At 46.9% G+C, this 12,306-nt stretch overlaps 1 protein-coding gene across 3 annotated transcripts in view; it reads right to left on the bottom strand.

The window, feature by feature from the left end:
* The window catches only part of PHF11 (PHD finger protein 11), a 1,101,640-nt gene that overhangs the window by 523,523 nt on the left and 565,811 nt on the right, over positions 1-12,306 (bottom strand). For all 3 annotated transcript variants that reach the window (XM_069639873.1, XM_069639871.1, XM_069639872.1), the window contains exon 6: positions 5,964-5,998. In XM_069639873.1, the coding sequence (XP_069495974.1) occupies positions 5,964-5,998 (35 nt within the window). The remainder of the gene's footprint in view (positions 1-5,963; positions 5,999-12,306) is intronic.

The following is a 12,306-nucleotide window of genomic DNA, read 5'->3' on the forward strand; positions in this document are numbered from 1 at the left end:
CAGTCATTGGCTGTGGTCAGTATGACGCAGAGATCAGTGATTGGTTACTACTACGAAAGATAGATCAGAAACGAAACTGATACTGATTTTTCTTTACCGAGGATTCCCAGCCTGACGACCGGCAATATTCATGAGCATGTGAATCCATGCCAGACCCCAGGCTGGAGAAAAGGAGAACGCCTGCAGTACTTTTTCAGATCATCGTTGGAGTCAAATCCTCTATGAAGAAGAGCAGCCAGTTGATAACCACAGGACGACCCCTGCAGCTGACCAGCACCAACTCCAGTAAAGTCCTAGTGAAGCCCTGTTCCTCTGCCCGATTAAGAATGTCCTCATCAGTGTTTCAACACCTGGACCAGTGGGAACAACCAGTTTCAACCATTGTTCGAGGATATGTGCATTTTGAGCCTCCAGAAGTGTCCCTGGACCAACAGCTGGACTGACCAGCTCTCTCATGGACTACCTCGTTGCAGCCATCACCATTCGGAGTGCATGCTTGTAACTTGGAGGATCTTCAACTTGTACAACAAGACACATGCTCCTCCATTTTTAGCCTTCTTGCAACAATAAAAGCCCTGCTGGACCTGCTCCTTTGTTCATCCCGGGAAGATTACCTGCCTCCACCATGGTGACTCCCATTGAATTCCGTCTTCTTCGCATCTTAGAAGTACCCTGAGGTTGCCTGCTCCACAGAAGTCATCATCTTTTCTTTTTTTGGGTGTTCATCTGGAACCAATACAGAAGCACTGCAACCGAATAAAACTAAATCCTTTGTCCAACGTGACCTCTGCACCTCCGAACCCTAGGCCTTCCTCAACCAGACCAAGCACAGAAAACTGTGTCCCCAACAGATGCTGGAATCCTCAGCAGTGGTCTCTGGAGAAATCGGAGTCAGTGGGGTAAGTTAATATACCCGTTACTTTCCCCCCGTTCTCTATAGGGTTAAATGGGCATAAAGTCCTGTTCCTAAATCCCTCTTTTCTGACCGGTGTAGACCTGGTAAAAGATCCCTTCCTAGGCCTATCCTATTGTCTGGGAATGAGTGGTGTTACTTACCTAAACTTTACTTACCTTTTTCACTTTTGAATTATAACCACTGGCATCGTCCACTCTCTTAGTAAACATACCTGAAAAGTATAACTTTGGAACTGATGACTTTAGGGCACAAGGCCCCAAACCATCTTAGGACTGGACTCACACAGTGTTAGGGAAACTGTTCTGTGGTTATTCTAAAGTAGTTTTACTATATTTCATGCATCTGAGCACTTGCCTGTATTACACTGGTTATTAAATCATTCTTTCTTCTCCTAAGGGCAAATGCATATATCAGTTTTATAGTATGTGTATGGCAACATTTGACTAAAGGATTTACTTGCTTAGTGTGCATTTTTAAAGGCCTAATAAATCATTGTATATTTTTGTACTAGCCTAACTGGAATTATTTGTACAGTTCACTGTGAACTCATTGTAGTCCTGGACCACTCAAAGAGCCCACCTCAGACTAAGCCTTGCTGCTCTGCTACCTTACCTTGATTGGGTTTGATTAGATCACAGTGTCTACCTGTTCACTATTATGGGTTGGCTTCCCAAAATCTGCCTCAGAATTGATGTGTGGGTCTCTTTGTGGGTTTCCCATATTTGAAATGACATTACATGGGACAGGAAAAACTCTAGTAAGTTTGCATCTGTGCAAATTAGTTTTCCCTTTGGGAAGGGGAGAGAAACATGTCTTTCCTTAAATGCTGCAGCTACTGGGCAAGAGAAAGACACTCTCCTGCACAAGCATTGCTTTTGGTTGGCAGGGGGTGGAATGAGTTAGGCTTTTCCCTTCAAGGAACCACGCTGGTTGTCTAAGGGTTATCTCGGAAAATGCTATTGTTTATCCATAGAGCAGCTTTATCTGAATGCCTGGTAGACATTCCCGAATTCACTCCATGTTTTGGAGCAGTAAACATGAGTACTCTGTTTTTTTTAGGACCTGGTAATTACTACCTAGTTGTTCCCTCAGGGGGTTCCGGAATAGTTTAGGAATGTTCCACCTAACATTCAGGGTCCAACATGAAGAGACGCTGTTGTAGTGTCTTTTGGGAGAATACTTGAGCATTACATTCTCGTCCTTACACCAGATAACACTTAATATGTTTAACTAATTGGATTGGGGTGTGTGTCGCAATCCTGTCAGTCTAATTCACAGGTAGACAGTGGGCAGGAAACAAAGTTGCTGCTGCAACCTTTTCACAGGGGACTACAGGTATAGGTGGGAATATTTGAGGAGAGTTAGCCAGTTAAGTAGGTTGCAGAGGACCGCAGACACTGTGTCCACCAAGGTGAAATCTCCCCCAGTTTTGGGCCACAGTATCTCAGATTCCAGTGGACATACAGCCATCAATGATAACACTGTCCTTGAAGTAGCACTTAATTTTAACAATGAAAGAGGCATGTCTATCAATAACCTGCTGCTTCCAGGATCCAAGGGACACTAGAACACTTCAGTCCAATGGATGACTAAAAATCCCACGAGCCCACCAGGCAGATTAAATGGCCTGCAGCTAGGCTTTAAAGAAAGGAAGGAAACAGCAGTTCCATATGGGCCATATTGCTAATAGTAGAAGGGCGACAGGCCTGCATGAGAAAAGGGGTGGTGCTCACAAGCCCTCATCAGCCCTCCCCTAGCCATTTCCGTGTCACACCCTCTGTAACTCATTGGCAAAGCAAGCTGGTCAATCCTGGGAGGGAGTGGGCTATTTAAAAGGTGAGCTGAGCACAGTCTGGGATAGGTTGTAGTTTGATACGGAAAGCCGGTGGAGGAGGATGTCCGAGAGACCAGAGAAGAAGAGCGTGGAAGGAGTTTAGATGTCAGTGGAGGAGGGGTCTGTGGAGTGTTATTTGTTGGGTGTGAGGAGTCAGTGTAGTAGTCGTAGTGTAGTGAGAAGGCAGTAGTAGTGGGAGTGAGAAGTAGCAGTAGTCAGTGGTAGCAGAGTCTGGGAGAGAGAGAGAGAGAGAGAGAGAGAGAGAGAGAGAGAGAGAGAGAAAGAAAGAGAGAGAGGAAGTAGTAGTAGAAAGAGACAGTAGTAGCAGAGAGGTGGTTGAAGTGGTAATAGCAGTGGAGGAGTATTGAGAGGCGGTAGTGGAATCAGAGTGGTGATAAGAGCAGAGAGGTGGTAGTAGGAGATAGTTGTAGAAGTGAATGGAGCAAGTTAGAAAAAGGAGTAGTTACATCAAATTCTGGAGGTAGGAAGGCAGAGTGTAAGATCAGAGGGGCAGAAGCATGGTAGTAGAAGAACATCTTCAGAGCACAGTGTAGGAGAGGGTCAGTTAGACTGTGTGTGTGTGAAGAGTCCGTGGAACTGTGTGGAAGGAGGCACCATCTCTAGCTCTGTTAGATCACTTAGCAGGCAAGGATGGGGAAAGCTAGAAGGCCCTAGGGACTAAGTCAGTCATCAAATTAGGGAAACCAATGCATTATTTAGTAAGAGATAGACAGATAGGTGTCACCTGGCAGTACCACTAACATCTGCTAAGGACACCTGGGCTAGGGAGGAGGAAAACTAGCTGGAACTAGTGAGAAAGTGAAGGTCCTAGTGCCAAACGTTCCCAAGAATCCAGTTAGCCCTAAAGAGTGCCCAAGAATCCCTCAGCCAAGCTGTTCATGTTATACAAAATAAAGGCACTTGAAATTAAAAAAGGTCTCAAGCGTGGTTATTTATGTTATAGCCAGTCATAATGTACTTACCCGTTTCTAGGAATCCTTTCCACCCCCACTTGACCATCGTAAGGTGTGAGCTATTCTGCCACCAGGTAGTTATCCTGACACTGGCTGTATGTGAACTAAGTGTCTTGCAAGCGGGAAGGGTCTTGCTTAAGAATCTTTGCTGTTTTTATACTCTACAATGTAACTCTGCTGTATTCTGACCAGTACATTTTGGCTTATTTTAATGTGCAATACTTTAATAAAGAGTGTGTATATCTGTGTAATGTATTCCTTTGTGTAACCTATTGTATTACCAAGAAGCCTGACTGCTATGCTCATTGCCCACTGAGAGTGTTTTGGTCTAACATGGTGGGTTACACTGTTTTCACCATTAGAATGAACTCTTCACAATACCGACCAGAGGACTGTGGAAAAATCTACTTAATAAAAGCAAATTACAAGAAAACTCTTCCCGGAATTTCTTGCCACCATATTATGGTACCGGGAGGATAGCTCAGCGGCAGTGTGCTGGCCTTGGAAACAAGACAACACGAGGCAACACAGGTTCGATCCCTGGGTCCGCGCGTAGAAACCTCTGGGTATCAAGTGCATTATAAATACGCAACTAAGACATATTCTGGTAACAGCGCCTCAATGTCCCTTGGGCTGTGTGAGCGCTTTAAAAATGCAAATAAATAAAATAAAGAAAGAAAATGAAATGCAAATTTTGATCTGACAATTTCCCAGAAAGAACCACCTACAGAATATGGGAAAATTCCTTTCTATCTTCATCCTTCCTAGCACTCAGGTGTGACACAAATCTGTGTTGACGACTTTGATCATCTAGCTATCATCTGGGAGCCCTCCTAGCCACACACAACATCCAAATCCACCAATATGCCGACGATACACAGCTATACCTCAAGATCGACTACATCAAGGACATCCATAGGATACATCAAGGACATCCATAGGCCTCTTGCTGATCCAGTCTTGGATGTCCAGTGCATACTTGAATCTCAACCCCCTCCAAGACTGAATTCCTACTCCTCACCAACAACATCGAACACCCAGACATACAGAACTGGCTATCAACCATGAACTCTGAGGGCTTCACACTCAAGCTCATCTCCTGCGCCGAGTCCCTCAGGTTCCACATTAACAAACACCTATCTTTCAAGACACACATAGCTAAGAAAACTCAAAGAGCTCGGTGTCAGCTCTCACTGTTCAAGCACTGGTCCTATCCCAGTTGGATGGGGGGCAATGCACTCCATGAAGGCCTCCCGTCATCCTCCCTTGTGCCCCTGAGAAGTGTCCTACACGCAGCCGCACACCTCATCAAGGGTCTACGCAGATACGATTACATCACCCTTGCGCCCATCTAACCTTCACTGGCTCCCACTGCACGCACTAATCACCTTCAGGTTTTGCTGTATCAACTATAAGGCAGTCGCCCTCAAGTCACCCAGCTACCACGTGGAGAAAGTCTGCAAGGAGTCTCTCCTCCTCAACACCTAGGCCATTGCATCACCCCTAGCGCCACATGACTCACTAGATGGCGCCTGCTCCACCCTCTGTATAACTGTTCTGTTGTTACTACTGAAAACAACTCTGTTATGCATCTGTAATGTTGTACACCTCTGTAAAGCACCTGTAATGTACACCTCTGTAAAACGGTTCGTTGTGTATCTGCACTGGTGTATACCTCTGAAAAGCACTGTTGCTTCTAAAAAGTTAGGTCTGCGCTCAATCAATACCATAATAATAATAGCTAGATTAAATTCAAATCTATTGGGGGAGGTAGGGTGGGGTGTGTGTGTGTGTGTTTGTGTTTGCAATCCACTTTGGAAGATGCCATTTATCATTCTAAATTACTGCATTATTCCTTGTTTTGATGGTTATTTGAAAAGACTTCAAATTTCCCTTTATCCTTGCAAGATCATATTATTTATGAGATTTATCAGATTAAAGCATATTAAGTACCATGTCACCTATCTTGCATTAAAATATTTCTACCATAAACAAATAGTAATTTTAAGCAAAATAATATCAGACAATATAAGAAAATAAAAATGGAATAGGATCATATCTTTCTTTTCACTGTGCATCATAAAGTGGTTGCCTTTTTACTTAATTTAAATCATGTGGACTAGATGAAAACATGCTTTCAATTTTATTTTTGAATATTTGATCCCAGCAACATAATTGGAATACCCTTTAGGAAATATAATTATGTTTTAGATTACAGTAAATTAAAGTACATTATTACCTTTTCGGGGTATCCAAAATTCCACCGTTGTTTTTCTAAGAAAAATAGAATATATGTGGTCAATAGCGCAAAATAAAAGAAGCAAGCAATTCATCAACCAATATTGGATAATATGCTAAGCAATTTGTACATTCTTCAAAGGCTTGAAACGAACCAAGTATATATTCAGAAGCACAATGAGCCACTTGCTAATGTTTGGATCATAGAAATAGACAGCTTTCATACAGACTGTTACAGAGATTTGTATACAGGTATCTGGCGAGTACTGCATAACCATTGTGGCAAGTCAGATATAGGAAACAGACAAGACAATATGGTTCAAACTTAGAAGTTTTATTCAAGAAAATAATGCCTCACCTATTCTTGCAAGTATGATGAGGGTGTTCCCAAAGTTTAAAAAATAAATAAACTGGTGCTTGTCAGAATGTCTCACAGAAACTCAGTCCTCCGTCCGAACCTAATCTGCCCTAGAATATAACCTTGCCACTAATACCAAAGGAAACATAACCTTAGCCCAGGAACATATTACCCATATTACCATTGTGATGGCTGGTTCCTGACAGCCACACATTTGTGTCTTTGGTTCTCTCTTTTCTTCCATGCCTCAGCCTGCTTGTACAGATCCAAATAATATTTTATCTTTAGGGAATAGGGGACGCCAGACCCCCAGACAAATGTCAGTTCAAAGAGTTTGTTCCTCAATTGGAGTAACTGATTCTGTAAATTAGCTACTTGTTTCGTACAATAGGCTCAGGACTGATGTTTAAAATCAGTTCCTTCTTCAACCCTCCAGGGTGTTTCAGTTTCTCCTGGGTTATTGTATCTCTTGGCCCGGCATGGGCCTTCTGGCTCTTCAGCCTTTCTCAGCTTGACTCTTTTCTCCTCCCTCTGTGGGTTATCTGATTTCTCAGTCCAGCATAGGGTATCCGGCCTCTCAGAGCGCCTGGGTTTCTTGTTTCTTTCTCCCCCTCGTGGGGTATTTTGTCTCTCAGCCTGGGGGGCTCAGAGGGGGGCTATCCAGCCTCTCAAGCTGTCTGGAGCTCTTATTGCTCTGACCCCCTTGTGGGGTGCTACAGTGCCTCGCTGCCCTGCTCTCTGTCAGCTGTGTACCTGGTTCTTGGCGGCGGTGCTCACCACGGGAGTCGGCTTCTCTGGTTGCTGTGGGACCGCTGGGTCGCCGTCTTTGTGCTCAGGTCTTCTGCTTCGGTTCCTTCGATCTGTGACTGACAGGACTTTGCTGCATTGGAGCTGCTGAAAGCTGGTATTCTGCATCTGCGGAGGCTCAGTGTTAGGCAAGATTGTATGCAGTACTCTGTGGGAGACTACACCAACCTTGTCCTCCTGGCATTAGGTAACCCAACCTTTGGTATACATCTGTACTACAAAGGTTGGTAGTGTGGCTGAGCAGCCAGGATTATCTCAAGAGGAGTCAATGTGAGCTGTAGGGTTGGAACATAGAGCTTCACAGTGACAAGTATCAAAATAAAACTTATACACAAGGATTCTTGATTAAACAATTATTTATTTAACAGTCAGTTTGAAAACGCCTTCTTTAGAAGGGAGCAAATATGTAACACTTAAAATATACTTCAAAAATACACACTCTCAGTTTCAGTTAATCAGTAGATACCCATTGGGGATGACACGCAGACACTTCCTACACCCTGAGGTGACTTAAATAACTAGGACAATGTGGACATTGATACATCACCGTTACATGTAAAGCAATACTGAGTTTGGGGTCAAAAAGAAAAGGTTAGAGGAATAAAACATGGGTTAACAAGTTTCTCAAACTGGTAAGTACTTTTGAACCCCCAATGCAATCCAGATTACCCCTTTCCCAGCTACACAAGTAAAGAATGTGTGACTTTTTGGAGGGACAGATCAAAACACCAAGTCAGAGTTTAGAAAAGTCTATCAGGGAGCTGGGATAGCCAATGTCAATTGAGCAAAGTCTAGGGGAGCTGAAGTTCTTCTTGCAGGTAAGTAAAAAGTCTTGCACAATGTTATAGATAGTTTTTGTTGTAAAAGAGATCACTGTTGGGCCACAAGCTGGGAGGCTTGTGATGGTTCCATGCGATAATTCCGCCGCAAAAATATCGCGATACAAAAATATCGCCATATTTTTGCGGCGAAATGCACAATGGACCCTGCGGGGGACACCCCCGCAACTCCCGCTCCCACATAATATACCCAATAAAAATATTGCCTATGGCGAACCAAACGGCCATATTTACGGTGATATTTTTGTTGGGGATATTAATACCCGATACCCTTGTGATGGGCAAAGCTGCAAGCAACTCTGCAAAAGGTAACAAAGGCAAGTCTCAACTGAGAGCTAGCGAGTTACACAACAAGAGGTAGGTAGCTCTTAGTTTACAGGACCTTAGGTCTGAAGAAATTGGTTCCAGCTGGCTTCTGTTCCTGTTGTAGTATGGCAGATCCTTGTGTTCCTGGGCCTCAGTCATGGGGACAAGAGGGAGGACGTCTGGAGACTCCTGTGCTACGGTTTGAAGGTCGGCGGCAGCAATGGGCAAACTTCAGATCAGCAGCACTTTACGGTTTCAACTACTCTGCAATAGCACCACTGGGGTTTTCTGACACTAGGTGGACTTTCCTTGCTTCTGGGGTCCAGCACTCTGTTGAGGTGGCTCAGGCCTGGGCAGTCCTGCTTCATGGGAGTCCGGCGGATCTTCCTGGAGCTTGGGTCTTACTTAAAAATGATACACTCAATTCTGGTGTTCCTCTCCCTGTCAATCGGTTCCTGCAGCAGCAGTGGAAGTACAGCCAGCTTCGAGAGGATTTCCAGATGAGTCCGTCTTGGGGTTGATTGGTCCCAACAAGCCAAGGGGAGAAGTCGTCCTTTGCAGGGCTTCTCTAGTCGAGGCGAATCCGGAGCTTTAGCACTGCAGCAGGACTTCACTGGGCAAACCAACGGCCCAGGAGTTGCAGCAAGCGTCTCTTCTAAGTTCTTCGTCAGATTCCATCGTCCAGTGGTCGACTGTGCCTTCCAAGCAAAATATCTTGCCTTTTATGCAGGTTTCTCCCATTAATTCGCAACCTAGCTGTCAATCAAACAGCAGGGTGACAGCCAGCCAGCCAATCACCTTTGGGTGCATTCCTGTAAGCATGGAGAATAAGCACAGTGAGTTTTGGGAAACTCCCTTTCTTCCTGTCCGGTCAGACACGCTGGAGGCAGAGGCAGGCTTCACCAGTGAATCCCGCCAAAGACAAAATGAACAAAGAGGCCAAACCTGGTTTGGCGCGCAGAGTAAATCTCAAGGAGGACCTTTCCAACAAGAAATGGCGAAAAAAGAAGACCTGCTGCAACTCCTGGACCGTTGGTTTGCCCGGTGAAGCCCTGCTGCAGTGCCAAAACACCAGGTTTGCATAGACAGAGAAGCCCTGGCAAGGACGACTTCTCCCTTTGAGTTGGTGAGACCAATCAACTCCAAAGTAAGCCACCTGGACATCCATCTCGGAGCTGGTTAAATTTCCACAGAGTTTCTGATGGAAACCGTATAGCGAGGGAGAGGAACACCAGATTGTGTGCGTTGCTTTTAAGCTGGCCTAGAGCTCCAGGAAGATCCTATGAACTCCCAGGAAGCAGGACTGACCGAGTCTAAGCCACCTTAAAAGAGTGTAGGACCCAGAAGCAAGGAAAGTCCATCTTGACAGCCAGGAACCGCGGTGTTGCTATTTGCGGTAGACGCAAGGAGCTGAAACACTGAACAGCCACTGAAAGTGAAGTTTGCCGGTTACGAATTTTGACCATCCGAGTGCAGTGCAGGAGTCCCCTGACGTCCTCCCTCTTGTCCCCACGACTGAGGCCCAGGAACAGTGAGAGCTGCACAGGAACACGAGTCATCTGCTGTATCTTTTCTTCATTTTAAAAGGTACTGTACAAAGTCTACTCAAACTTACCTCTTGTTGTAGAGTTGCTTGCATCTTCTACTACTCACAAGGAACAAGTTATTTACCTGTAACTGTTGTTCTCCAGCATGTGTCTGGCATGGATTCACATGCTCATGAATATTCCCCGTCGTCAGGCCGGGAATCCTCGGTAAAGAAAAAATCAGTATCAGTTTCGTTTCTGATCTGTCTTTCTTAGTAGTAACCAATCACTGATCTCTGGGTCATACTGCCCCCAGCCAATGACTGCCCTCTACCTAAGCCCCTCCGCTGGCAGCCATCCTCAGATTTGGTAGCACGTAAAGTGGCAGTATGACCAAGTGAAGAGCCGCAGAGGGGAAGGAGGGAGGGTTCGCATGTGAATCCATGCCAGACCCATGCTGGAGAACAACAGTTACAGGTAAGTAACTTGTTCCTTCTCCAGCATGGGGTCTGGCATGGATTCACATGCTCATAAATATAAGAATACATAGCAGTATACACATGCACAACCACGGGAGGTGGCAACAGGCTCAGCATTAAGCAATACAACAACTCAACATTAAGCATCTCTTACCTCCTCACCAGGCTCACCTTAAGCGAACAGGTTGCGCAGCACTGCTTGGCCGACCCTGGACTCCTCCCTGGAGTCCCGATCGACGCAGTAGAATCTTGTGAAGGTGTGTGTCGACCTCCACGTAGCAGCCCTGCAGATGTCCAGCAGGGGCACACCAGACAGGAACGCCGTGGTAGCAGCGATCGCTCTGGTCGAATGGGCTCTCGGACGGCCGGGGAGCGGTCGGTTTGCCAACCGGTGACAGTACATGATGCAGCCGGAGAGCCATCTGGAAATGGAAGCCTTCGAGAGAGCCTTCCCTTGATTCATAGGTCCAAAGTTCACAAACAGCTGTGATGTCTTCCGAAAACTCTTTGTGCGGTCCACGTAGAACTTCAGCGCTCTAGGCACATCCAGCGAGAGCAAAGTCCTCTCGGCCGGAGACAAAGGCGACGGGAAGAAAACTGGCAACACCAAGGGCTCATTGAGGTGGAAGGTGGCAACACCAAGGGCTCATTGAGGTGGAAGTCCGACGGCACCTTGGTCATAAAGGAGGGGTGCGTCCTCAACACCACCCTTGTGTTGTGAAAAGTCAAGTATGGAGGCTTGCAAGATAGGGCCTGGATCTCTCCCACTCGTCGTGCGGAGATGATGGCCACAACAAATGCTGTCTTTCACGACAGGAACTTCAACGGCGCCGAATGCATCGGCTCGAATGGGGCACCCATGAGCCTGGTCAGCACCACGTTGAGCTCCCACGCCGGGGCAGGGGCCTTCACCAGCGGGAACGATCGGAATAGTCCCTTCATAAATTCCACAAGGATGCCCGTCCTGTAGTTCTGGTGTATCAGGAGATGGCAGCAAGATGTATCTTGATGGGGGAGTGAGCCAGTCCAGCTTTGGCCAGCGACAGTAGGTACGGCAATACTTGAGGGGCCGTAATCCGCAGAGGGTTAAACTTCTGTGCACGGCACCAGACAGAGAACCTCTTCCACTTATGTCCATAGCATTTGAGAGTTGAGGACGCCCTGGCTTTTGCAAGAACCTCTCTGCAGTCAGCCGGGATATTGTATCCTCCAAAGTCTAGTGCTGCAGGAGCCAAGCCTGCAAGTTCAGCGACTCCGGGTCGCGATGGAGAATGGCGCCTCCTTCTCTGGAGAGAAGATCCGTGACCGTCGCCAACTTGATAGGTGGGGACGCTGACAAGTCCAGAAGGTCCGGGAACCAGACCTGTCTCGGCCACGCCGGTGCGACGAGGATCATCCTGCACCTGGACCTCTTGAGCTGGTGGCTGAGACGGAGCAGCAACGGCAACGGAGGGAACGCGTACAGGAACAGGCCGTCCCAAGGGAACGAGAAAGCATCGCCCATGCTCCTCGGTTGTGCGAACCTGCTGGCGAACCTCTGGCACTTGGAGTTTGTCGCCGTGGTGAACAGGTCGAACTGGGGTTTGCCCCACCGTTGAAAGAGCCGATCCACCTGGTCCTGGCGTAGCTCCCACTCGTGGCACGAGCGCAGCTCCCTGCTGAGTGAGTCGGCAATGGTGTTTTTTTATTCCTGCCAGGTGGAAGGGAACGAGAGATCCTGGGCCTCCTTCGATAGGGCTGGGGATCTGGTGCCTCCCTGCTTCCGGATGTAGAACATCGTGGTGGTGTTGTCGGTGAAGATCCTCACCACTTTGTCCTTGAGGGACGGAAGGAACGATTTGAGCGCCCAGAACATGGCTCGTAGCTCCAGGATGTTGATGTGAAGAGACCTCTCCTCCGGGAGCCAGAGGCCTCTTGCGTGGAGATCTCCGGTGTGGGCCCCCCATCCCTCCATGTAGGCGTCCGTCGTTACTGTCTCCTGATACGCTGGGGCCTGAAAGTCCATGCCTGCCGTGAGGTGGGCACGGGC

The sequence above is a fragment of the Ambystoma mexicanum genome, chromosome 7q, assembly GCF_040938575.1.
Source record: "Ambystoma mexicanum isolate Mex_15411 chromosome 7q, UKY_AmexF1_1, whole genome shotgun sequence".
In the NCBI taxonomy this organism is placed as follows: Eukaryota; Metazoa; Chordata; class Amphibia; order Caudata; family Ambystomatidae; genus Ambystoma; species Ambystoma mexicanum.